Source organism: Haplochromis burtoni, unplaced genomic scaffold, assembly GCF_018398535.1.
Source record: "Haplochromis burtoni strain Fernald_Lab_line unplaced genomic scaffold, NCSU_Asbu1 Contig_194, whole genome shotgun sequence".
Classification (NCBI taxonomy): Eukaryota; Metazoa; Chordata; class Actinopteri; order Cichliformes; family Cichlidae; genus Haplochromis; species Haplochromis burtoni.
Genome location: NW_024582555.1, coordinates 673,529 through 700,651, shown reverse-complemented (window position 1 = coordinate 700,651; position 27,123 = coordinate 673,529). Strand labels below are relative to the sequence as shown.

Here is a 27,123-nt window from a genome sequence, read left to right as displayed (position 1 = left end):
CCCCCCCCCCAAAAAAAATAAGATTTTAAATGCTATCTTCTACTATTACATAAGGACAAGATAAGGATACCCCTTCTCTGACTGCAATTACATTTTATCTGCTAAATTTTGTGAGCCCCTTTCTGTGTGTACAGACTGTTCCTTCTAAACGGGAACTGTGCCAAACCTGATAAAGTCTTTGCTTTCTTATTTTACTATAATCCAGCCACCTGAAACCAACACTTCCAGAAGCACAATTACGTCGTCACTCCTGCAAAGGGATGTGTTTGCCTGGTCTGTGGAGTCATGGATGCAATTTTCTAATGGAGTTGCAGAGCAGAGGTCCCTGCTGAACCAGCAGGTTTCCACCAAAGCTGTAAAGTCAGGAGTGCCCTCTAGCGGAGAAAAAAAGCATTGCTGTATGACTTACCACATACAGCACAGTTTGCAGGACGGCATTGATTTGTCACTCTGCAGACCTACTGCAGTTTGATCAGTAGCAAAAACAACATAAGTAGTGTGGAAGGTTCGGCTCATGTGCACTTTATTTTATTATATTACAGTACTGCGGTCGTGTAAAGCATTGCAAGTAGCTACAGTCACACTAGAGTGGCATTAGGTATGATGTTATTATGACAAACTTTATCTGATAGAAATAACTTATAATACTCTTATTTACTGAATGTTTACTCTGTTATCCCTACAGTAAAATCTTATAATTTCAACATAAAGAGACAACAAAAGCTTAAAAATATATTAAAACATTCTGACTATTTTAGCCTGTAAAATTCCAGGAGAGGGGGAGAGCACTGAAGAAACAGAGTATTTTATTGCAAATGCAAACTGTAAGTCTTTATCCTCTTCAGTCTTTTCTGACACAAACATAAATGCTGTTTTTTTGGTCATCATACAGCAATGTTAATGCAGAAACAGTCATTTTTTTAATATAATCCACTTTGCAAAGCAGCAGTTTATGTGTTGCTACAACCTCTATTCTTAAATACAATCTAAAAATATGGTGTTAGCTCAAGTTAACCTCTGTGGATGCATTTTTTCACGGGACTGATAAAACAGCCTTGTGTCAAAATTGAATTGGCTGTAAATCCTACATTTTTAAAGTGTTACTTAAGCTAGCATCATATTTGACCAGAGCACATCAAAAACATTTCCAGAATTTTTTTTCTGTATCCTATTTTCTTTTATTTTAAGCACATGTGAAAGCAGTGACTTTAAGATTAAATTGACAACAGCTGACTACATTAATGCATAAGCATGAGTAAAAGAATTTTTTGCTTCTGCTTTGATAAAAGCTTTTTTTCTGCTTTCTGTTTGTACCAAATTGAGATAGTAACCAGCATGCATGTTGGGTAATATCGTGTCTACATCAACAGGGCAGTATCAGCAGTGAGAAGACCTGGATGTTTGTGAGATCGGATTTGGTGGAGATCTGCCTCCAGAACAGTTACGTACTCTCATCCATAAATAACAACTTTCAATAATGCAATATCCTAGAGGCCTGAAACACACCAATCACACACTAGCACTGTCCTCACTTGTGCCTAGCACGCACTTGGAGCAGCGTTGGCGTCTGCTCCATGATCCGCAGTAACAGATTATCAATGTAGTCCTCCAGGTCTCGAACCTGTGACTTGACCTTCTTCAGCTCGGCCTCACATTTCTCCAGCTGCGCCTCCTGCTGCTCCGAGGCTGCTTGCTGCTTCTGCATGTCCATCTCCTGCTGCAGCAGCAAGGAGATCAGCTCCATGTTAGTCAGGTGCTGGTACTGGGCTGACCTGTCCACCATCACCTCCTGCAAGACAGGTCAAAGGAAAATAAGGTTTCATATGTGAAAAATACCTGTAAACAATCATATTTAGAGGAAATAACTATATTAATTCCTAAGTTAATTTGTAAATTTTTGTAGTAAATTGTAAATATTGTAAAACTTTTCTTCTGTCATTTAATGGTCGGGCATTGTACAGCTACAAGCATTTCACCCCCATGTCATACTGTGTATGGTTGTGTGTGTGACAAATAAAATTTGAATTTGAATTTAATTCACATTCTTTCTGGGCGTGACAGCAAATGTGTTTACCTTAGCTTAGCATAAAGAGTGAAAGTCAGAGTCTGAACTCGATTCCTATGGAAGCCTGTTTCCGCCACTAAATAAAAACAAAACAGCTAGCATCCATAACTTGAAATTTTGACTTATTTTCTCAAAATTTCGACTTATTAATTCGAAATTTCGACTTATTTACTCGCGCACTCAAAAACGGATCCCAACAAATTGGTGCTTTGGCGAGTACGTTTGCTGATAGTACCACCATGTGATTCAGCTAATAACAGGGATTTCATCATTTGTGAAGCCAGGCTGAAAACACTCAGCAATCTGTGCATTCACGACTGGATGTAATACCGGTAGCTTAGCTGTAGCATTTGTAGCTGAGCCTTCATGTTCCGGGTAACGAGGAAATGACGTCATTCACCTAGATTACTGATTGGCAGCGCTAACTCGAAATTTCGAGTTACTTTTCTCAAAATTTTGAGTTAATAAATCGAACTTGCGAGTTAATATGTCGAAATTTCGAGAAAATAACTTGGAATTTTGAGTTATGGATCCTTTTTTTTTTTTAGTGGCGGAAACGGGCTTCCATACGATTCACTGTGTTTACGTTAACCTAAACATTTCCAGGCAGCGCTCTCTAAGCATCTCAGAAAGAAAGTCGAATTATTCTTTCTGTGCCAAATGTGATTGAAACGATTGATGATTGACAGATCCCTGTGTTAAAAAGTTAAAGTGGGGACATTTTCATTTGCAGGTGGTTAAAAAAAGTGAGATGAGTCACAGGAAACAGTGAGGTCATCACAACAGTCCTGCAGTGCAGTTATTAGCACCACGTGCACTGCTGGTGCCAATAAATGCTCATGGAAGCGTTAAACAGTCACAAACCTAATGGCTTTCTGTGATTTACTATGGCAGGTTAATGACTTAATTCTTCCACTGTTTGCACAAAGTCAGACTCGTGCAGTGTTTTGAAAATTGAAATGGTGAATTAGAAACTAATGTAACTGCTATGAGCCAAGTTCTGACCAACAACTGACCACACATGGGGCGACATTATCCAGTGTTATATTAAAAAAGAAAAAAAATATTGCTGATTTGCTAGTTAAGTTTCACCGATGCGAGAAATGCTTGAGTACAACTGTGATTTTAAATCCTCTGCAGTTTGAAACATTTCATATTTACTTAAACAGGATGCAGAAATGTAAAAGAGAACAGCTCTCCTGCAGAAACAAATACTATGCTCGTGTAAGTAGTTACAGATATGAAATTAATTCCACACTTGTCTTCAAGTGCAATGCTTATCTAGGTCAAAGAATTATGCCACACCTAGAAGGCGTAATGGGATCAGTATTTCTCTCCTAGTGTTGAAGGCGATTTCAGTTTAACAGGGGGGTGTTAGGAAGCAGCTGGTGCACTGTTCCTGTGTTGCCCTGATGTGTTATTCAAACGATCTAGAGCAGCGGTCCCCAACCCGGGAGTTGTTTGGTACCGGGCCGCGAGAGTTGAGGCTCAGGTGTGACATTTATGGTTTTTAGGGGTTTTATCAGTTTTTAGCATTATTTTTTATCGTTTTTGTCTTTAATTAGGTTTCCCTGGGTCTTTTCCCGTGTGTTATGAATAATCTTTTTTTTGGTATCGGTACTGGTTTTATTTTGTTGTGTTTATCCGCAACACCTTAAAGGCCGGTCCGGGAAAATATTGTCGGACATTAACCGGTCCGTGGTGGAAAAAAGGTTGGGGACCGCTGCTCTAGAGTTCCTCATCCCAATATGACAGAGAATTTATTTAATTAATAATCATCACTGGACAAAGTAAGATTACAAAGTATTTTTCGCAGTACCTGACTCTTCTCAGGTTCAGCTGTCACTTGATGAGTGCTGCGTCCAGGGTTAATAGTCGACTTGAGCTTCTCCAGAACTGAACGACCCTCCTTCTTCTCTGATTGGCTAGAGGTTATTGGCTTCACTGGGTGAGGCCTGAAAAACAAAGGGGTGAGCACTAGCATTTCCACACCGGTTCAGCATAACTGCTTCTAACTGTTTTCCAAGTCCAAGTCAAATGATAGCTTGGCATTTCCTAGAGAGGTTTAACACATCTGAGACCTCACTCTTTGAAGGAAAGATATGCAGCATGTGAACATTTAACATAAAGGTTGGAGCACAGCATGAAAAGCTGCAGCTGTCCAGATCGAGTTTCAGTGTAATTTCTTTGAGCTCCATTGAGTCCCGCTGAAAATTCTAACCTCACCCCCAAAACAGCTGGGACACAAAACACACTTTTGATTTCTGAGTCTCATAAACGTTTAATGCTCAACACCAATGACACTTCTGGCTGCCTGCCTTACTTTTGTACATGACAAAAGTACAAAAATGTAATACTTTTGTGAATAAGGTTAGAAAAATACATATTTTATCACTTTTTTGGTGCTGTTTACATATGTGAGTCTTTAGCAGAAAAACTGGCTAAATGTAGGCACAGCAAAGTGTGAAAAAGCAAAAAGAGAATAAAGAAATAAAGAAATACAATAGGCAACCACAAACTGAAACATGAGATGAATAACATAAATGTGCAGCAAAGCCAAGAGCACTACAGCAGTAATCATCCAATCGCTTTGGATGAGACGGCAGAACTTATATATGCAAGTGCATTCAACGAGAAGCAAGCCGGACCAGCAGGAAACAAAACTATCACAGCAACCAAAGAGTTAAAAACAACAACACATCCCAGTTACATATGTGCAAATCATGGCTATTGTCAGGTCTTCTAATTTAGTACAGCTTGTAAATAGCTACACAGGTGATGTCCTAGTGTGAGGATTCTCACCTGCTCTCCTGACGGGGCAGGTTGCTAGCTGTCTGTGTCTCCTCAGGCAAAAGTGAGTGCCGTGCAGCGACCAGGGGCTGGTCAGTGGTGAAGGTGGTAGAGTAGGAGGAGGTGTAGGGGGCCACGGCCAGCGTAGTGCTGGCTCCAGCACTTGGCCCCATGCTTGAGGGATGTATGGACGGACAGCAGACAGGTGTATCAGCTGACAGGGAGAGTGCAGACAAGATGGAGGGAGAAAAAGGGGGTTCGTGCAAAGATTGCCCAATCTTTGCCTCACAAGGGTTTCTCGAGTTTGGCGCTACTTTTGCGTGGAGGTCTTCAAAACTGATCTCAGAAGGTTTTCCTGTAACGCTGTTTTCTTTAAGACACGCTGCTGTTTTTCCTTTTAGAGATAGAGCCGATGTTGTGTTTGAGTCTCTGTGACACGTTTGCTCATTGTTGCTACATTCAAGCAAACCTGCCTGTTTATCGAAATCAAACGAGGAAGAAAGAATTGATTTAGAGGGCTGATATGATGACGGTCCTTCACTGATTTCTGAAATGTTTTGCACAAGACATAAAAACTGTTCAAACTCTCTGTCTCCACTTTTGCTTTGGCTGTTTGGGCTGTCGCTGCTGCTCTGTCGGGACACTGCCTTTGGTCTAAAACGTGCACTAACTACCCCTGAAAATGACTCCGGCTGGTTAGGTTTACCCATCTCTGCTTGAATATTGCAATTTTCATCAAAGTCCTTCTGCGTCTGGTTAAAATCATCATAGTCATTTCTTCTTTCTTCTCTGCATTCAGCAGCTGGTGAAACACCGGTCTGATTTTGAGACATCAAAGCAGTCATTTCTCGGCTGTTTACCCTGGAGTGACCAAGCGGTGCTACATTGTTCAGTTCGTTTCGATAATCACGGCAATTGTCTTGGCTGACTGGAGCTACTTTGCACAGCTTATTGGAAGATATTTCAAATGAAGAATTCATCTCGGGGATGTAAGTGTCCTTCAAAGTAAATATTTCCTCAGGTTTGGTTTCCAAATGGTACACGGCCACCTGTGAATTTTCAAGCGGTTGCTGTAAAGTCCCACTTTTATCGGCAACCTCCGAGTGCGAAGACCCATCAGAATCAATAAAACCAAAGTCTGTATTATTCACATTCATGTTCAGATCTCCTAAAGTTAGCGAGAAAGAGATGTTATTGTTGGTGCATGGAGTTTCTGCTAGGTTCGTTTCCAGTATGTCTTCTCCTGGAGTGGGAGAAATACCTAGCGCCTTGGCATCTGCATGTGAGAGAGTAGTGGGCGACATTTTCAAAAGGTCTGCAACGGATATCTCACTATCAAGAAGCATTTTAGGCCCTGAGCTCTTAGACGTGATCTCAATTCCAGTAGTTTCCTCGGCGTTCAGCGATAAACGATGACTGTTTACTTTGCATTGTCCATAATTTCTTCTACACACACGTCCGTACAAGTCTTGCTCGAACAACATCCCCCCCCAGCAATCAGTCTCGTCTTCCAGAGGTTCATATTTGAACTTTTTGAGCTTGTCTTCTGGCGTGAGCCCCGGAGAAGTAACGTTTGTGTGTGACTGGGAGTTCAGGCTGAGGGACTCGCTGGTCTCGCTGCTCGTGTGCGGGTCAGGAGATATGTTGTTTCTTTTACATTCTCCTTCTCTTCCACGCTGTAGTGAGGCCACACCGGTCTGAGAGAGGAGGTAGGCTTCTTTATGGACAGCTAGCTCCTGACCTCTATGCAGCCAGCCATCAGAATAAATCTCATTCACTGATGTTCTTAAAAGTCTCCTTGGAGGCAAAGGTGGAGGCTCCTCATTACATGTTTGCAGTTCTTGTGCATAGTTACTGTTATTGGCCAGGGGATAACTACGTTTACGAGATGAACCCGGGCAGGTCGTCAGCTTTTTTTGGGGAGGACAAACTTTTGGGGAATTGAGCCTGCTAGAGGCAAAGGCATCAAATGAGTCCTCCCATTCTCCTGTACTCTCTGACCTGGAGCAAGGGGCGGAGTGATTGGGAGAATTTGGTGAGGCCACTTTGGGCGATAATGCAGGAAGTGATATCTGCCTAGCTACTGCCCTTGGGCGCTCCCGCTTTATGGAAGCCATATTTGTGGCGCTAACTTCATGAGGAGCAGTGGGTGTGTGGGGCTGGGCAGGTAGAGTGGTGTAATGAAAGGGGGATGAGCCAGCAGAGGAGCAAGGTTCAAAAGGAGGAGACTTCTGCAACTCTCCTGCTATGAGCTCCTCAAAAAAGGGATTGCGCTGCATACGTGGGAGGAAAGGATTGGAAGGGGAGATGGGGGTTGAGGAGGGAGAGGAAGAAGGGGTGAAGACATTGATGTGACTGCAGTCATCGGGTGAGACATGACCGGAGAGAGAGGCAGAGGGAGAGGAGCACTGAGGAGGAACAGGGGAACGAGGAGGGAGGGGAGGGGGTACATCTGAGCTGCGTTCTACCTTAGGAGAAACTTCCAGCCTGTGAAGGAAATAGGGCACAATAGTCCTCTTAGTTAATGATGTGCCAGGTAACCAGATGGGGAACATTGTTGGTACAAAAACAGAAAAGATAACCAGAATACAAGCTGATATTCCTCAACAAAAGAGGGATATTCCCGCTTAACGTCAGTCTTTAAACTTCACGAGGTTCATGACAGACTTATGGAAAGAGTAACGTAAAATAAAACAAAGAAGCAAAGCACATCTGCAAAATAATCAAGCAACGAAAAGTAACTATCGCACTTAGCCATTCAAGCACCAACTGCACTGGCAGCTATTCTGTTGGGTGAGCTCGTGTCAACATGGAATGATATTCTTCACATCCTTTTTCAAAACCACTCGCAGAAAGAAGCACACTCTGGTTACATTACGCCCTGTAGGAGGTTCCAGATGAAACTACAGGCTACGTATCACTGTCACATCTGCAATGATTCATCACCTGGCACGTTTTTGCACATGTTTTGGGACTGTCCTGTGGTATCCGATTTTTGGGTCTTTGTGAACTCTGTGTTATCTGAGGTACTGGAAGTTTTTTATGTTCCCAATCCTGGTCTTTGTCTCCTTAATGATACCTCTGAAATCTCCTTAAAACAAATGCAATGCAAAATGTTGTTCGCTGGATTCACATCCGCAAAGAAGACTATTACAAAGCAATGGTTCTGTCCTGACATTTGTATGGAATCATTCTGGAGACGATGTCTTATCCGTGTTATTGGTTTTGAACATACCACAGCAAAATTAAATAAAGCTCGACCCACGACTGTTGACGCTTGGAAAATCTTCTCATCCAGAGTTATCTCCTGGAAGAGGCAATAATTGGTTTTAACTTTGTGTTTTTGTGTCTTTTCTTTGCTGTCCCTATGCCTTGTTTGCTAATGTTTGCTTTGCTACTGCAGTTTACAGTTGTGCTGTATATGTCTGTACCCCCCTCCCCCAACCCCGTTTTAAATCAATAAAATGTTGATCACAAAAGGAAACACACTCTGGGTAGAAAAACTGGCAATGCAGGAGTGCTGTTTGTGGAAAATATAGCATGAGGTGATGGCACAGCATGGTTGTAAGATGGAAAAAATTATGATTTAAATCAATTCCATTTTCAAATGAGCAGGCAGAAGAGTGAAGGCTGAACCCAGGACACCCAACTGAGCACAGGCCTCTGTTGCGCCTGGATCATCAAAGTGTCTGAAGCGCAGACACGAGGTCGTAAATGAGCCCAACTCACCTTGGTTTGTTCTGGGATTCACTAGAGCCAAACCAGCCTCTGAGCCTCCCCTCTGATGTGGAACCAGCATGGCTGAGTTCTGACTTAGATGGGAGAGAATCACTCCTCCCTCCAGAAAAGAACGTCTTTCTTAGCTTCTTTCCTTTGTCAGCTGATTCAGCAGCTGACGAGACCGTCATTGCCTGCACAGGGCAACCCCCTATCTGAGCTTCTTGAATAGAAGTAGACGATGCCTGAGCATCCTTTTCTTCCTCTTTTTCCTCTTTCTTCAGTTTGTCAAAGGACCAGCGTCGGCCCTCTGCAAAGGAAGCTTTGTCCTCGCTTCTTTTGGTGAGATTCTGCAGCGAGCGAGAGAGCGGGGAGCATTTTTCCAGCAGAACCAGTTTGGACGAGAGCGCTCCAGAACCCTTTGGGGTCGATGGCTCAGAGTCATAGACATGGCTTCCATTTATACACAAGGATGACTGGGACTGAGTCATGGTCTGTCCCTTGAGTGACTCGACTGCAGGATTGGCTCGAGGGAAGGCCGTTGTGATCTTACTAGCTTCATCGCTGAAGGCGCGCTTGTGAGTGAGAACTTTTGTGGTGTGCTGACTGGTGAGCACTGTCGAAAAGATGGGAAAAACAGGTTAATAAAACTAAATAAGGACTTCTTTCATACATCTTTGTTTTTATTTGAAGACAAACAAAGCTTTGTATCTGTATAACGCTATGTATCTGAATCTGTATTTTGAGGAGGATCCTTGGTTCTTTTTTTTTCTTTTTTGGTTTGAAGCGGTAATGTTTGAGTTTTTGCCACTAGGGGCAGCAAAGATCACACTATTTCTGAACATTTAAGCAGAATGGTAAATGCCTTCTTACTTCCTGATACAGCTGAGGCCTAAAAGTGATTGGACAGTTGATTGACAAGCAGTTACATGACCGATTGAGGCCTGTTCTCTTGCTATTTTATCATAAATTGAGCAGATAAGAAATCCGGAGTTAATTCCAAGTGTTGAACGTGCATTTGGTATAATTTTAACTGGAACTCTCATCATGAATTTGATTGAGATATTGATGAATGCGAAGGAAATGATCATTTGGTTGAAAAACTTAAGTAAACCTATCAGAGAGAGTGAAAAGAAAACCCAAGGACAGAGAAAAAAATGGAAAGGACTCATGATCTGAAGCATACCATCACCTGTTAAACAGGCATGTATTTTGGCCACTGGGACTGTGTCACTATTGTTTATTGATGATGTGACTGCTGATAGAAGAGCAGGAGCCCAAGAGTTTGTCAAGGCAAAGAAATCGAATATTTCTTGAATACAGTTTGATAAACAAATGCAGAGCTGAATGCAGACAGACCCACAAACCAGCAGTGATTAAAGGCAGCTCCAGTAAAGGCCCAGCAGAGCCTTTCAAGGGAGGAAACGCAGCACTTAGTGACATCAGTTGGTATTGGACTTAAGGGGGTGACTATTTGCACTATTTCCACTTATTAAAAATAATTGTTATATTTAAAATTCAGTCAGGTTTTCAATTAATTTTAAGGTTGCATTTTAATGACAGCTAGATTGTTTTTCACAATCCAGACTGAAAAATACAAAACATGTATCAAATACTTATTTGTATTTAATCCTATGCTGATATCGGGCATTACTCATATCTAGACGATGGTCCATACATAGTTGGAGTTGCCTTTGAAGCCAGTCAACAAATATCTTAAGTTTTGCGTTTGCACCATTATTCAGGGAAACTTTGGGCTGTGTAGCTTCTAAGTAGTGATGCCATAGAGATAACTGTCTGTTCCCTTTTTTGTGCTTTTTTGTCAAAGAAACAGCCGCGTTTATGAGGAGAGATAAAGATTACTAAGATGCATGATGAGATATGGAGGTCAAACAAAACTATTTTCAGATCCTGATGTCTCCTATGTCCTGATCAGTACAGCCGCTGCACACAAATCTAAAGAAAATCCGTGTTTGCTAAATATGCTGTATATTTCATATAAATGTGATTTTTTTCATCTGACTTTTATTCAATAAAAATAAAATGTTTGTGATGTTAGAGTAGGTGGAATTTGTGTAGCATGGCTGCTAGAAAACAGAAAAAAGATTTGTTTTTTCTTTAATTCTGCGTTATGCACTATTTCAAAGCCTACCTTTTTTTGCTAAATCTGTCTCCCCATAGTCAACCCTCACTTTGCTAGTGTAGATGGGGGAACTGGGAGGGTCTGACAGCAGATCCAGACTGGGTGGAGGGCCAAGGTTATCACTGGCCATGGAAGACAAACTACTCTCTGAAGCCAGAGACGAACACGACCTGGTGTCCGACGACTTCCGCAGCTTGCCTTTGAAGAAATCCTTCATCTTGCTCCTCTTCTCCTCTGCTACCTCCACATCACGCGATTCCACCACCCCTACACTCTGTTCTCCAAACGGCTGCCCCAGGGATCCCGAAAGGGCGGCGTAACGGCCCGGCACGATGGCCGATGAAGACTCCACGTCCCCCCTCTTCCTCCCTGTGACACGATCCTTGAGCTTTCCAAACGCAGAGCGAGGTTTGTCCTTCATGGTGAGGTCGAACATGCTGGCTGTCATGTTGTTGCGGGTGAACTGGACTGTTATCTGGAGCTGGCCACGTTCCTTCTCCTTTCTTCCTGCCTTCGAGTTGAGCTTGAACCACCTGCAGAAGTAAAAGAAACAGAAATACAATACAGCACGTGAGCAGGATACTGTTACCATATCTGGTTAAAGGTGAAATCAGAACTTTAGCAACAACAACAAAAAAACAAAACAAAAACAACCATTTCCTTTTGGCAAGCCCTTCGAAATATTACATAACCTGAAAATACTGGTTCAGGGATTGTGTCAAACTGCCTGGGAAAAACTGTTTTGTAAGCCTCAGACAGCAGATCTCCACTCAAATTCCTCCAGATCTACCCACCTACACCTGGTATGCACGTATGGACAAAAAGACATGGACAACATGAGAGGTCAACTAATAAAATCCTTCCTCTGTTCATGCCTCCTAAAGTCTTGAGACTTGACCAGAGAAGATGTTACAGAGCCAAAACTAACAGCAGGAATCCAGCATGAGTTTCACAGAGCGTAGAGAGAGAGAGGCGAGAGGGCGGAGAAGCCACAATTAAAGCCAGATGTGCTGTATTGTTTTACTCCATTCTGCTCCTCAGTGTTAATAGTGGAAGAGTATCACACCAATGTCATGCATCCAGTTATGCCACCTGTGCCACAGCTGAGCTCTCGAATGACAGAATATAAAGATGAAGGTGGGTAACACCTAAGGATAAGAACCTTCTTCTGCTCACATGGTTAAATTTAAAGTAAAACCAGAGCCCTTTGGATTGGGAGGAGAATATAGCCTAAATGCAGAGGAACTATTTCCCTACGGGGACTAACATGCACACTTTACACCTTTACTTTTACACCTTTAAGTGGGGAGAAAAGGCTAGAAAAAATTCAGTATTTTAAAAGGTAGACGTGTAAGAATGATGCTTCTATAAACTGAATACTGTTTCTGTTTAATAACTTTCAGACACATGAAATCATTTCAAAGCATCAAATAGGATGTCTTTTTTAGAAAATGCATGCGTGCATACAGCTGTAACATTTTGTTGTTGTCTTTTCTTCAACTGTATTACTGAAAAACAAAAAGTAAAGATAAACAGCTTTTGTTTTAAAAAAGGAAGCCAGAGTTAATAATCTGCAAAAAGCATTAAAATAAAATAATACTGGAGCTTTTGTGACAACTTGACAGCCAACAACTGGATGCAGAAGTCCTGCAGAGATTCTCCAGCTTGGCCAGGAAAGACAGTGGGTTTGATTATAACAAATGCGCTTAGTGCGATACACTTCATTTAGAGCAAATGTAGTCTTGTTTGGCCAATATTTTGGCCTTTTACTTCAACTGGTTCTTATCTTATCCTGAATATAAGCATTAATGGGTTTCTTTAATGGGAACCTATTTACAGGTCATGTTTTTATTCTCCTACAAGTTGGAGAAAATGTTTCCTTTGAAATGATGTGGGATAAAGATGGAGGTCTTCTGGCTACAATGGATCTCAGTGAAAACTGCATCTCATCTCATATTTCTGCGGTGCATTGTGGGAACTGCTGCTGGAGTATCTCTGTATCGGGACAGGGGGCCAAAGAGCCAGCGTGTAACGAGTTTTAAAGGCTTGGCAGCTTTCTAACCTCTTCGTCATCCTGCAAAAACAGCACATTTGATTCCACTGCTAAAGTCTCCCGTGGAAGGAGCTGCTGCATTTTGGGCTGTAATGTTGCACATGACTGATAATCACTGCTGCGTGAGATGGAAACTATTCCCAAGATCTTTCATGAACTACATGCTTTTAATGAAGACCTGAAAGTTGCACATCATTCTCCTGGAAAACATATTTAACATAATCTTGTCATAGTCTGACAAAAAAAGAAAAAGACACATCACTTCTTTGTGGCACTAAACTGAAAACAACAACACGTTTGGCATGCAAGTTGCACTAATAAAAAGCCAACCTACTCATCTCTTGGACACACTCCATCATGAAATATCTTATCAAGAGGTATAATGGTTTGACCGAGAAACACATCCAGCCCGATAAGCACTCGGTGCATGACCGTGAGGACCAGGTCCCCGCTCCCCGGGGGGTAGGCGCTCCGGCCGCCATCCTCTAGGATCCCGGGAAGCAGCTCGAAGCAGCACTCCTCGTTCCACACGGGCACCTCCGCCTTCTCCACGAGGCCGGTGGTGTACTTCTCCTTCCCCACCTGGATGATGGTGTAGAGGTAGCGGCTGCCATGCTTGCCCTTGGTTCGCAGTCCCTTTGCGCGGAGGACGGTGACATTCACATGAGTGGGCACCCATCTCTGATCATCGTCCAGATCTATCAGTGACATCATCTTGCACCGCTACAAAGGGGCCCTGCGTGTGCGACAGCAGTCGTTAATTTACTTAGTGGCGTGTTTTATCCGTCGATTAGGAGATCATCTCCCTTCACGCTGTGCTGGAGTTTCCGCGCTGCGCAAAAAACCTCTGCAGAAAATGTCCAAAGTCGGCCAAGCCTCCGAGGGTTTATCCGAGGTCACTTTCCAGACAGCAGACTCGGCTTCTGCTCAACTTCCAGCTTCGCATACTACCATGACTCAATAAATGCAAATCCCGTTAGGTGAGCTGCGTGCTCAAATCATCCATGCTCGGCTCACGTCGCATCAGTTAGTTTACAGTCCACAGATCTGCCCAGCGTTTACGGCCCGCCCTCCTCCACGGGCCCGCAGACAACCAGAGAGATGCCGCAGAATTAAAGAGGAACACCCAACAAAGCTTCATCAGATCCACCGACGCGCAGAAGCTCTGCTCAGAGCCGACGTCAGTGCGTTTGAGCCAGAAAGACCAGCTTCAGCAGCTTCGCTTAATATGCGGGAAATGGATTTACTTAAGTTTCTGGGCGGAACCTTCTGTCAAAGCCAAATATTCTGCAGCTCATCCTGTTTTTCTGTCTTTTAGTGTGTTCGCCTGTTGTTTCCAACCAGACTTCAGGTCTAATTTGAGTGCAAGCTGAATGTAAAACCAGTTATATGGGCCTCCAGGTCACAAATTACTCGGGTTTTGTAAATGGCAAATGAAAACTGATCCGTATAATTTTAACTATTTATACTCCTAAAAGTGATCAAACATTTTTTAATGTATGAAAATATATTGCTAGCTCCTTTTCCTGTGAGAGCTCTACTTCCTAATATCAAAAATAAAAAACAACAACAATAATAAAAAAAAATGATATTAGTTGGGATAAAAAATCCTTTCCCGAGGACATTGTCCTGGAGCTGCAGCGCCATCTAGTGGATTTCAGAGACAGGTCAGTCATACATGCAGTTTACACAACTGTTTACAGACTTTCTAATTTTATGCGCTGTTTACCACAAACGGATTCCTTGTTATCTCGGTTACATTATTTAAATGTTGTAAAAATGCTCTCATATTTATGCAGCTGAAGTTTACCTGGCTTACTGTGCCTAGAAAAAAGGTTAATATAATATTACGTTAGGTGATCATGTCCCTTAAGCTACAATAAATCATTGAATCACAAATGACTGATTTAAATATTAACATATAGGCTGTTTAACAATAGCCAAATGTTCGTGACTGTCCAAGGAGGTTTTTTTGTTTCCTTGCTGAGTAAGTCTGAAGTTTATGAACTTCAACGTCCCCCACCTTAGGAAAGGATATTTTAATTTGACAGCAAAGAAATTTAAAACAAAACATGAATGTTATGATATATCTGGTGTAATAAGATGATATGAAGTCACCTGGCAAACACCTAAACGGACTAAAAGGACATTTCTGCCATACAGTCAATGACAGCTGACGTGGTTCCCTAGATTCTCACCTGACACTTTGGAAAAATTACCTGCCCACCCTGCCTTCATTCCCTACCTAGATTATTAATTAATCACACATTGGTTTTGCTGTGCACAAGCACACAACACATCCTATCATCCTCTCTTTTTCTTCAGATTAACTATGATGATGTTTTTAAGCTTACCACGAATACTCTATTGTGCACACGTACTGTTTGTTTTTTGTATTTTTTTAAGCGACTCCCTTTCAGCCAAATCATTTTCATGAAGTCCCTGCAGTTTTGTATTTCTGTAGTATCTCCCACAGGATTTTGTGGCTTGTTTAAACATTTCCATTTTACAAGACTTCTATTTCATCCCTCGTCTGAATTATGCACCTTTTCTTCTACTACACATATATTACAGCTAATTACACTGCCGATTCATAAAATTAAGATATAAAATATGATGTAGTGTTATAGCTTAAGGAGCGGGACAGTAACAGGTGTTTCTATTATTCATTCAGTCTTTTTTTTAAACAAGTAAAAAGCAGCCTGCCTAAGAAATTTTACAGTCTCCGACCCACATATGAAAAATACTAATGTCAAACATTTATAATGCTTTCAACATTTTTTAGGATAATTTATGTATTTAAATTATGTACCAGCTGGTTTATTATTAGTTAAGTGGTAAACATTAACATTTGTTAACAATAGCTGTATTTGTCAATGATAGATCTCTGATTGGCAGAACATAAGAAGTTAATACTGAAGATGAATGCTCTTAGTCTCCTTCTTTGTTGCTTTGGTACAGTGAAATGACCTGTGAATGGATTAAATGTATAATGTTTGCTTTTCTTGCCAAGATCCCAGCCGGCACAAGTCACCTGTACATACAGTATTAATCCAGCAGATGGATCACTCTATTAGAAAATGGATTTGACAAACTTTAATGTCACAAAGATAATACTGTTTCATAGAGAGATAGGATTCAGGTATTATTTTATTTATTATAAATAAAAAACAACAGAAACTATATCTGTAAAAACCCAACTGATGTTTCACAGTGTTGATAACAGCCACTTTGAGGGTAAAGGAGTAAATACAAACCAACGCTCACATTCAGAACAGCAACACAACAACAGAATCCGACTGGTTTAAGGTTTCTGTGGCACTTTTCTACTTGGCTTTTTAAAGAGGGAGAAGTGGTATTTCAAAGACACCTCACACAATAACTGTACTTTATATTACACATTTACACAGCACTGTCAACTTGGCGGACTGACCTAAGAAATCTGGTACATTCAAACGCAGAAAACAGTGTCGTGAGGTGAAGTCAATGAGCGTCAAATAAGCACAAAAGAATAAAAGTGGTTGAATCCTGCACGTGGACTTCTCACTTTAGGATTGCCTTGCCTACAGTAAGACACTTAAAGGTGCAAATTGGAGAAGTTGCAGGAAAACGATGAAGTGATCACATTTTTTCCACTTGGATTGACGTTTAAAGAAACTTTAGACCGACACACAAACGAAACACATTACAGGATTTCTGACACACATCTTTAACACTTTACACTGTGGTGGTCTCCAAACGAGTTTAAGGCATTATTATATGGCAGCTGCCTTAAACCAGATGTCTTGATCAATGCCGACATGAAATGCTTCGAGTACGGCAACACTGTAATAAGGGAATGCTCGCGAAATACCGCAAATTCTCTTTTAGCTGAATTCCAAATTTTCAGAATGCAAAGGAAAAAAAACATTGATGTAAAAAATGCAAACATTCAAATAAAAAGATACAGCCTGATTAACATTTCCCAGGCTTCCATTTTTTCCTTAAATCTGCAATTTTTGTTTATTATGTGGACAAACATCAGTATTATATCACTGCTACACACAGTAATTCAAACAAGAAATGTCATGTGTCCTTTGCAGACGTGAGGAATTCTTACAAGCCAAAAATGGAAATTGGGTCAAAACCAAACTGACTTTTTACATTTTAGCAATTTCCAATATAGTGCTTTTGATTAATTTGCGATATTCTTCCTAACATGAAGATTAGGAGCAACGCAGCATTGATTGAAACATTTTCCAGCCAAAGGAGGCTGGATTCAAAGACATTTCACAAACTTTTCTCTTTTTAAATGCACTTTTCCTTCCATTAAATGAGGGAAAAATAAAGAGATTCAAAGTGCAAAACTACAAATAACAAAACATGATTTTCTCAGAGGCACTCCTGTTGAAGGGCTGCAAGTAAAGGTGCTTCACCAGTGACAAAAAATATATATTAAGTGCTACTTTCCATGGTAAAGTTTATAAGTGGTGTCAATGGTACATACATACAAGTCTCTAACTGGGTCATTAACATAAATAACTTCCATATGAACTCTAAATGCACATGTAGATTGTAAAAAAACAAGTAAAAACAAAGAAAAGAAAAATAAATCAGCCTCCTTGAAGTGACTTCTTTCCACTGGCAGTGATGTAACTGCTCAAACTTTAAAAAAGGAGCATATGGAAGACTCAACCTGTTCAATTTAAAACCTCCAAGAGTCCAATTTTCACTAAACAAAGGGTTTAGGTATAAAAATGGGGAAAACTATAAAACTATTTGAAAAGGAGGACTGTAGTCTATATGTTAAACGTTAGACATATAAAGTCTATATGTTAAACGTCTTCTGGAATGTTTTCTTCACTGTGTAAAGTGACAGGATAAGGTCAGAGTTCTGGGATATGTTGTTGTACAGCTACATTTCAGGCATTTGTCTTTAACTTCTCCTTAAACTTCAATCCGACTGACCGTTCTGGCAGCTTTTTAAATACAGTTCATCCTGTGAAAGATGTCCGTCAAAGCCGTCCATGTACAGGCTGCTGGTGCTGCTGCCGCTGCTGCCCAAAAAGGTGCCGACTGCTCGGCCCTGACGAGCGTGACCGACGGCATCGCTGAACACTTTGTTGATCTGCTCCTCAGAGGGCATCCACCAGTCTGGGTTTGAAGCACAGTGCATCCGGATAAACTCTGGCAAGATTAGGAATTTAAAAAATTAATTTTTTTTTTGGTCTGTACCTTTCAACTTATTTGAGCTACCTTACTAAGACAGGACGTGCTAAACAGAGGACATCCTGGGCTTATTGGGTGGTGTTTGGGTGTTTAGCTCCAAAGAGGAAGGAAATAACCAAAAAAGTTCAATCTTTGATGATCGACTGATATCGACTCACAATTTAAAACTGCGACGTCGAGTTCCTCAGGGATCTGTGTTAGGACCACTGAAGTTCATTTTGAACATGAATAATATGCGTAAAATTAGAAGAACATTACAAACAACAGATAACAACAGGCTAATGTGCTGTGGTAATGACTTGGAACAACTTCAGAATGTAAAAATTAAATAAATTAAAAATCTGGGTTGATAATAACAAATTAATATTTAACTTAAGTAAAACTAAATATATGATATTTGGAAACTGCTGGATCTATAGCAGTGAGATGATTATGATAAATAATATTGAATTTAAAAAATATAATTCAAATGAAATTTCCATGGTTGATAATAAATATTAAACTATGCTGGAAGCCACATATCAACTATATTAAAAATGTAATATTTACATTAGTTTTAATACTATACAAGAGTAAAACAGAACAAAAAAACTCATTATAGACTCCTGCTATGAGGATGGATTAAATCGGTAAATAAGTGGTTTGGTTTTTCTGCTTCATTCAGGGAATATTGCTCATCTAGCTGTTACACTCCATTATTATTGTGACGCACATATAACTGTAGCCATGAGAATGACGGTAGCTCGTATAAAGCTCAGTTTTCTGTTTGGTTGTTTTTATAACGGTAAGTGTTAGACTTCTACCTATCACCTTTGAAACTTATAAATATTTATTTACACCATCATGAGTTTGTGTTTCATATCCAGAGATGTATTTTATTTTGCTAAATACTATCTGTCCGTCTATTGAATAACATTTTTAGACCCAAGCCACTGTATTGAATTTTAAATGGTTAAAAATGCCCACTTTCTCCCATCAGTCTATGCTCAAATAACCAAAAAGACACAAAAATGTGATTTAAGTTTCTTTTTTGCAAACTTACTAAAAGCATAAAGTGAAATCTTTCATTTACAAGTAGTGTGACTCTTTGCTGTGGCTCTCTAAGATAAGCAGATGCATCCAGTTTATTAGAATCCCTTCCACCACACACAGCCGTATAGATTTCAACTCAATGTTCAAAAGTCTAAATGGATATAGCATTGTTGTGCTTCACTGCGGTCACATAACATTTTGTATACAGTGATAAATGAGTATGCAGAAAATTCAAATTTCAAAATTCTCCCACAGTTGCTCGTTTAGTCCTCACAGCTTTGAGCTTTCACCGATGAAAGTCAGGATGTTTTTTCAGGTGGAAATCGAATTAAAAAAGGCAACGACTTAAGGAGCTAATTAACCTTGATTGGAGTCCATATGTGGCAAAATGAACGTATGGGACAGTTTCGGAAAAGCAAACCCATGTGTGTAAGGTTCCACCATCCACACTGCCACAAGGCAAACATGAAGACAAGAGCACTTTTATCCATTAAAACTAAATCCAGAGCAAAATGTGAAGGGATCTGAATGCTTTCTGGGTGTAAGATGTAAATAGCACATAAACTTTCCTGGTTTTGCCTAGCAACCGGAGTTAAGACAACTTTAATTTAAGCTGCTATAATCTGCATCACATGACCACAAACCCCATATGTATCAGATCTTAGACTGTAGATAGCTGCTGCTGCTTTTAAGGTCTGTCAGTGGTTTAAAGAAGTGGAGCACTCTAATGAGAAAGCCACTTATGGCAATCAAGCAACACTAATAACATATTTTATAATTAAAAGATTAACATGAGAGTCGTACAACTGTGTCAATAAAGGTCTCAGGATATTTCACACACTTGATTCAAGCCTTGAGTGAAGCAATTTGTAAAAAGACCTTTTGAGCAAATAGACCCATAAATAGAAACTGGCCACATCTTCTGTATTTAAACAGTAATAACCTGTAATGTTTTCCTCCTATTTAAAGTATGCCTTGAACTATAATGTTTTGTAGTTTTACCTCTGAGGCAGCTGACTTTAACAGGGTTGAGCGGTCGTCTTTCCAGGCCTGCCTCTCCTGAGTGGACTGACCGCTTCCTTTTGCCTAAACCACAGGAGAACTTGAGCTCATCTGTGGTGAAGACATAGCGAATCAGATAGCGCAGCAGCCGTCTGCCATCTTTCTTAGAGGAGTTGACAGCTTCGTCCCACTGCTTATTGGTGATGAAGAGTGGATAGTTCTCCAGGAGCTGTTTACTGCCCTGTGAGGAGGAGGAGGAGGAGAAAACTAAAGATGTTGCTTTCCATGACATTTCTATCATGTAATTAAAAACAAACAAACAAGAAGTTAAGACACAAACCTCAAAGACTGTTTGCCGCTCTTCTTCCTGTATAGACAGAGCTTTTAATTTCACATCACTTACATTCACAGTTATCCGCATGAAGACATTTCTAATGCACTGTTGACCTGATGTGATATTTCCCCACCTTAAGATATGCTACTGATGACATCTGCTCTGAATAATGAAGAGGGGGCTGCTTCCTCACCTCTGTGAGCTGCTCCTCTGGCATCGGCTGGGCCAGCTGGTTGTGGAACTCGAGAACAGTCTTGAAGTAGTCAAGAACATTTTGACAGGGAACTGTGTAAAAACAAGCGAACGTTACCATAAAGAGAAGCCCAGGGTCAAAATCGCAGCAAAGAACAACCCATCTGCTGCATTTAAACACTGACACCCTGCTTTGTTTTCTTCCTTTTTAACAAATCTTTACAACCTGGTTTTTCACGATCAGACACTGTACACAGAATTTTATGTGCAGTTAAAATAAGTTGTTTTAGTGCAAACTAGGCTAGTGTGACAACAGGGAGCTCAGGATGCTTTGGGGAGAGCAGACAAGTTAACAAAAATAGATGCTTTGAACACACTTTTTAAACTGTGGGATGCATTTAGATTGCAAAAGCATGAGGAAGAAAATGAAGCACTTCCTAATAATTTGTTGATCTCACAAGCACATTTTGTGCTCAGTATTTTTCACAGATGAAAACAAACACTCATATAAACGCTGTAAGAAAGATGACACGTATGGATTTGACTACATGGACTTTAAATGTTTATATTAGAATCCGACTTTGATTCTGCTGTCCTTCCAGTGATGATGTCAACACAAATGTTATGCATGTTACGTGTATATGAGTAAATAAGAGTATAAAGCAAAGCAACTACCCAGAAGCCCTCGATAACAAGCTTTGTAAATAGCACTGATGTGTATCATCGGTACCGATTAATGCCGTGCACATGAAATCAAAAGTCAGATGGCAGCATATAAAAAAAAGATTTGTGGGATGAAGAGATTTCCTGTCCCCAGTTGAGTGAGGATCAAAGCAGTCATCACTGTGTCCTGGCTGTTATTACTGCACCTGGGATGTTCTCCAACTTGTTGCGGAGCTCCTCGTTCTCCTGCTGCAGAGACAACACCTCCTGCTCTAATTCCAGGCAGCGAGGACAGCAGTTCTCCTCCTCCTCCTCCTCCTCAGGCAGTGTGGACGAGGGGTGGCCGTATGATTCTGATGGAGTCGGGGAGCCCCATCCTCCCAGGTTGTGTCTTGGAGGAGACACTCCTGAACCAGACTCAGGTGCCGGGCACTGCTCGTCCTCCAGACTAGCAGACAGATGTTGCTGCTGTTGGTGCTGTTGTTGAGGTCCTGAGAGCAGATAGTTCTGCAGGGAGTCTGTGAAGATGCGGAGAACTGCAGAGGTCTGTTGTTGGTTCAAATGGCTTTGTTGAGCCTCCTCCTCAGGGTCTGTGGTGGAAGAGCTCTCCTCGGATTTAGACTTCCCCTGTGAGGAGCAATGAAGCCCCTGAGTGTCCCCTGGCCCGTCTTCCAGCTTAATGTTAGAGGTGATGGAGGAGGCGGAGGAGGAGGAGGGCTCCAGGAGACGCCCGTTGTTGAGGAGGCTGAGGACTCGGCTGCACTGCTGGGCGAAGGCATCTAAGATGAGACGGTTCTCTGAAGCAGACAACAGACATTCACATTAGCAGCCAGTCATTGGATTTAAGATGAGCTGCTTGTGTTTGCAGAGTCACTCAAGCAAACATTGCCCTCAAGGTCCATTTATAAGACTCGCTGGAGCTTTTGGCTTTTTCACATGCTCCCTGCTGACCCACTAACCAATGCAATCAGTTAACACAGGCAGACAGTCCTACACTGACAGGATTTCAGGACAAGTGAGCAAACTCAAGTCACTGCTGAGGATGTAGTGATAAGCTCAAAAGCTGCAGACAAGTCCTTGAGGAGTTTGAGGCTTGAAATAATTTCTTTGTTGGCTACTATCTGGCTTTACTTCTACTGTGCAGCAGTAATCCTTCAGGAGACACACATGCAAAGTATAGCCTACACCATTCATACCTCAGAGATGAGCACACTTTACACTTCCTGTATCAAACGTTGCGTGACGTACCAGTGGACTACACAGTTTAAGTGCTGCAATTATTAAAACACCTTGAAAAGCTACAACTGCAAAATCCCTCTAAAATGTGAACAATCTAATAATGTCATGTACGGTGTGACATGCAGCATTAGTGCTTCTCTTTTTGTACGGCTGCTTTTACGATCCTGCTCATAAGCTGGAACATAAATTGAAGGGTTTTGTCTGTCCAGGGCAGCACGGTGGCACAGAGGTTAGCACCATCGCTGCTTGCATGCAGTCTGCTTTCTTTCCAGAGACATGCTTGTTTGCTTAACTGGTGATTGCAAATTGAACCTGAGTGTGAACGATTGCCTCTCTCTGTGGGTTAGCTCTGTGTTGAACTCGTGACCTGTCCAGGATGTACCTGCATTTTGTTCCAACGTAAAGGAAATCGATGGGTGTTATTTAATTTATGCAGTACCTTAAGTTAAAATCTAAGGTCAAAGTGCAAGGAAAAGCACAGCCAGGACAGTATAACTCGCAGATTTCTGTGATTTCACTTCTCTTAGTAAGATTTTAAACAAAGCATTGTTGTGCCTGAGTTTAAGAATCTGATCTTCTTGCACTGTGTGAGACAGATTTGATCACCTCTCCTTATTACAGCGAGGTCTGTGTTTGCTACTTTAAATTTGATGAAAGGGCGCGTGGTCTTACATCTTCACTCTGGTGTCACCTATACAGGGTCTGCCTGGGTGCAGGAAACATAAATGCCTGAAAGACAAACTAGAGGCAGCTGAGTTGATGACATCTGATCCAGAAGGAGGGATAAATGTAGAGAAACTGTCTGGTTTTAAAAGGTCAACTGTCAGAACGGGGATGGTTCTACCTGATGCAATAAGAAGAAAATAAGTATATCTATATTGTTTTACGTTGCATCTGTGTCTCCTGTGTTCGCTCTCCAAATTGGTGGATCTAACTAATACATCCATAACACGAAGGTGTTTAGAGGGAAATGGTTTTGCTTGAATTGCATAGAAACCTAAAACAGGACGATGCCTCAGCTAAAGCGACATGCTGTGTTAAGCCCCCTGGTTTAATCTTCAGTTTGGCTTTGTGTTTGTTTTTTTAACTGAAGTCTTAAACAGCAGAGTAACCAATAACTTCTGCTGACAGATGTCCAAGTTCTGAAATGCATTGAAGCAGGAACCCTCGCTTGTAAAATCAGGTTTGAGGTTCTTACCTGATGAAACATATTGTACTTTTCACCAGTGCTGAAACATGAGGCTCTAAGCTGCTACAGTTCTGGCAACAACATGAGTGATTGTGTGCATTGGGTTTCTTGGGGTTGTAGTTTGTACTCTTTCCGCCTGCCTTTACTCTTTGCTCTCTTTTGCTCTCTGCCACGTCTTATTGTGGCAAAGTGTTCCAGTAGAGCAGCAGACACTTGGCTCCTCTGCTCATGGAAATGTCAGCTTGATTATACAGATTTATTCAGATGTCAATAAACTCTAAAGTCACAGTTTCACAAAATGAGCATGGAGCTATTGTCCAGAAACAAGCCTCAGTGGATAGTTTCCCTGGTAGTCTAGGCACGTCCTAATGAGATGATCTCACACACACCTCTCTGTAATGATTATGAGTCCACTGGCCTCACACACACACACACACACACACGCGCACACACACACACAGACAAAATGAATTCTAGGCGGCCATTGCTGCGTTCCCACTCGCTCAGACGTGTCTATCAGCCTGGCGCAGATGTGTCGCATTTATTAATATGCGTGCCGTCTCTGTTTACCCGTCGAGATGTATCTGATATCATTCGCCTTCACCGTGCACCCCGCCCCCACTCTCGTCTCCTTCTCTCACCAATTCCGTGGCACTGCGAGCTGAGAGTCTCATAAAATTTCATTAAAAACAACACGGTCGGCAGAGGGAAAATTTATGAGACCCATTTATTTTAATCACAACTCTTTGGGAGAGGCTTTTCAATGCAATTTGTGTTATTGTGTGCTGAACTGATTGCTGAATCCCAGGCCCTCCGGTGAAAGAAAGGACATCAAGTTTCTTCTTTTTCCGAGCCATAAGAGGAACATTAAGTTGTTTCTGTGGTGTAGATAGAAGCACTTTGATGTGTCATTATCAGCAAGAAATGCATGGCACGCTTTAGCTCTGATTGGATGATACATCTTGTGTATTATAGGCTGATTCACTAGAGCAGGGAAAACACAGTTTTATGTGACTGTTTCATTAGTGATATCAGGATCATGTGCATGCCAAAATAGATGCAAACAACAAAGAGACCCAGGTTTCACAGATGCGAGCTGGTCAAAGATAAACGATCACTTAAAAGTTAAATATGCCCTACCTGATGCACAAATTTGCCATTTCACATCTAAGTTAGTTAATACAGGGCTTGCAGTGAGACCGGAGCTCTGGCTGAGCACTTGATTGTCTCCAAAGCAACAATAAGCAGCAGCAAATTGAGTCTTTGCTGCCAGCAGTGATAACGAGATTATTATCTGATTAAGGGATGAGATGTCTAATATTTAATCTTGGTAATGCCAGGGTTAGGTTCATTGCTTTCATCTTAATGCTGGTTCCCATGGACCCGCCCTCCACATGGGGAACACATTTCTTCCTGTGCACCCCTCTAATGAACAGCAGCTGAGAAGAAAATGAGCAGGGAACAATGTGTTACAACAGGAGACAGAGCCCTTCTTGCACACACACACACACACACACACATATACATTCGCAAGTAAACACACAGGCGCAGACAATTACCCGGTGTAATTTTTAGCACATGCACACTAGAGATTCAATCATGACTGCTCTCATCACAACAGCAAATCAATCACTGCTGACAGGAGCAAGAAATGGGAACAAAAACATGAAGGTGGTGTAAGACAAACAAAAGACATGTTGGCTTTTTGCCTGCAACCCTTAAGTTTATTGACTCTGGAAGCTTTGCACTCATTCATCTAAAAGGCGAACCAAAAGAAAGAAAAACAACTGTTCCAGCGTTTCACTAATCTGGACTCAACGACTGTAAAAGTCTGAATATCCTAGACGTTAAGAGAAGTGACTTTCGTGCCACACTCTGGGCAAGTTTAAAACCCACCTGTGCTGATACCGTAGGTGCAGTCCGGAGAAAATCTGGGCTCTGCTCCGCCGCTGCTGGCGTGCCGCTGCTGGCTACCGAGAGATGCTGCCGCTGAGGTGGATGTCGGAACCCTGCTGCTGGGCCTGGTCTCACATGGGAAACGTTGCTGCTGCTGCTGAGTCGTCCGGTGATGCTGCTGGCTGCTGCTGATAGAAACGCCGGTTTGGTGGAGCTGCTGCTGCTGCAGACGCTGTTGCTGATGATGGTGCGGCTGGAAAGGATGAGGCTGTTCGGGGTGAAAAGTGAAATGATGCCCGTCTCCAAACAGGGGCATCTCGACCACAGCGGACCGGTCAAAGCGCGACTTGCCCGCAGAGCGCTTGCTCTGGAAGGTTTTTAGGGTGCTGTACGGACCCCGCTGCTGTCGGCACATCTTCGGGGCGCACGGCCCTTCATCTGCGGGCTGCATCTCTCCCTCCATACCGGCCAGGTGTCACAGCGCGGCGGATGGCTGCGGGTCGGTATCTTAGCGTGCTGGTGTGACAGGCAGCTGATAAGCGAGGGATCAGACCGTCACTGTCTCGGTTTCCCTCACAAACACTGTGAAGGGTGGGCTAATTTACTGACAAGTCGCCGCTCCAATCCCCAGTCGGGGGCGCCGATACCGAGACTCCTCCAGAGGGAAATACAGGCGGGACTTGTGCGCCACTGGCTGCCTCCTTTTGTAGCCAACATCCTCAGCGAGAACAACGGGGCGCTGTAGCAGTTAGCCTACAATCTGAAAATTTAAAAAAAGAGAGAGAGAAATAAATAAATAATGAAACAGAATGGAGAAAGGAAGAAAAGGCAGAGGCCATTTTGCTACTGAGCTCAAAGCGCGGGCATAGATGGAAGGAAAATGTTTCCACACATAACCGAACCTGAGGGCAAAAATCAAACAGGCCAAAAGACAATATCAAAGTATTGTTTTTTTTAAATTGAAATGGAAAATTACTAACAAATAAAAACGAATGAGTTGATAAATGAGAATGTAAAGAAAGCATTATTGGCCTAATCACTGTCCCTGATTTGACCCGACTGCTGATTACAATAAACAGGTAAGCTGAAGGGCACTGCCAGCCGCACACCTACTCACTGGGAAACAAAATCACGTGTCTGTGATCATTTTAGTCCCTTCACCTGATGTCCGTCAAAGGCAGGCCAGCAGCTGTCCAACAGCCCACGGGGCTAAAAGTTCGCAGCGCCACGCGGGGGCGCCGCCTCGATACCTTTTAACGGAGCTTTTAATAGACGGACCTGTTTTTCTCTGCTTTTAGCGGAGACTTCTTCTTACTTCTCTCTAATATGAAACAACAGCAGGGCGATCGTGACCGTAATAATTACACGTGAGGTGAATGATAAAATGAGTAAGGCTCGGCAGCTGCTAGAAGCTGCTGGAATAAGAAGAATTAAAACGCTCATCTGTGTGCAGCACTGCAACATAAAATGCTGATGAGCAAAGCTGGAGTCACATATCTCCGCGTTCACCTGCTTTAAAGCGCAGCCGCAGAGTTCGCACACAAGCGTGGCCCAGCTCGTGCGCCTTGTTTGAGCGGCTTTATTGGAATGAAGCGTTTAG

General features: G+C 42.0%; 2 protein-coding genes across 4 annotated transcripts; both read right to left on the bottom strand.

Annotated features, from left to right (window-relative positions):
• Nucleotides 1-506: 506 nt before the first annotated feature.
• LOC102298776 (rab11 family-interacting protein 5) lies at nucleotides 507-14,135 on the bottom strand. 2 transcript variants are annotated; one of them, XM_005935202.3, is made up of 6 exons: nucleotides 13,103-14,135; nucleotides 10,725-11,248; nucleotides 8,585-9,188; nucleotides 4,868-7,342; nucleotides 3,885-4,020; nucleotides 507-1,789 (listed from the first exon to the last, which is right to left on the bottom strand). In XM_005935202.3, exons 1-6 carry the CDS (start codon nucleotides 13,480-13,482, stop codon nucleotides 1,529-1,531), a joined length of 4,380 nt encoding a protein of 1,459 aa, XP_005935264.1. In that variant the 5' UTR covers nucleotides 13,483-14,135; the 3' UTR covers nucleotides 507-1,528. The 2 variants fall into 2 exon arrangements, with proteins under 2 accessions (XP_005935264.1, XP_005935265.1); XM_005935203.3 differs by lacking the exon at nucleotides 4,868-7,342 and having other exon boundaries at nucleotides 13,103-14,128.
• Nucleotides 14,136-15,905: 1,770 nt separating this feature from the next.
• On the bottom strand, nucleotides 15,906-27,119 carry LOC102297626 (BEN domain-containing protein 4). Of its 2 annotated transcripts, none has more exons than XM_005935199.2 (7): nucleotides 27,033-27,119; nucleotides 25,524-26,283; nucleotides 21,406-21,996; nucleotides 20,478-20,629; nucleotides 20,351-20,377; nucleotides 20,011-20,251; nucleotides 15,906-17,934 (listed from the first exon to the last, which is right to left on the bottom strand). In XM_005935199.2, the coding sequence occupies exons 2-7, from the start codon at nucleotides 25,984-25,986 to the stop codon at nucleotides 17,702-17,704; spliced, it is 1,707 nt and encodes a 568-aa protein (XP_005935261.1). In that variant the 5' UTR covers nucleotides 25,987-26,283; nucleotides 27,033-27,119; the 3' UTR covers nucleotides 15,906-17,701. The 2 variants fall into 2 exon arrangements, with proteins under 2 accessions (XP_005935261.1, XP_042081992.1); XM_042226058.1 differs by having other exon boundaries at nucleotides 20,538-20,629.
• Between the last annotated feature and the right edge of the window lie 4 nt (nucleotides 27,120-27,123).

Coding starts and splice junctions, on each gene's coding strand:
- LOC102297626 (XM_005935199.2), bottom strand. CDS start 25,986: ATGGAGGGAGAGATGCAGCCCGCAGATGAAGGGCCGTGCGCCCCGAAG. Junction 21,997..25,523: donor CACCTACGGTATCAGCACAG/GTGGGTTTTAAA, acceptor TGTCTGCTTCAG/AGAACCGTCTCATCTTAGAT. Junction 20,378..20,477: donor CATCAGTAGCATATCTTAAG/GTGGGGAAATAT, acceptor CTGTCTATACAG/GAAGAAGAGCGGCAAACAGT.
- LOC102298776 (XM_005935202.3), bottom strand. CDS start 13,482: ATGATGTCACTGATAGATCTGGACGATGATCAGAGATGGGTGCCCACT. Junction 9,189..10,724: donor GACAGATTTAGCAAAAAAAG/GTAGGCTTTGAA, acceptor TCTTTTCGACAG/TGCTCACCAGTCAGCACACC. Junction 4,021..4,867: donor CTGCCCCGTCAGGAGAGCAG/GTGAGAATCCTC, acceptor TTTGTTTTTCAG/GCCTCACCCAGTGAAGCCAA.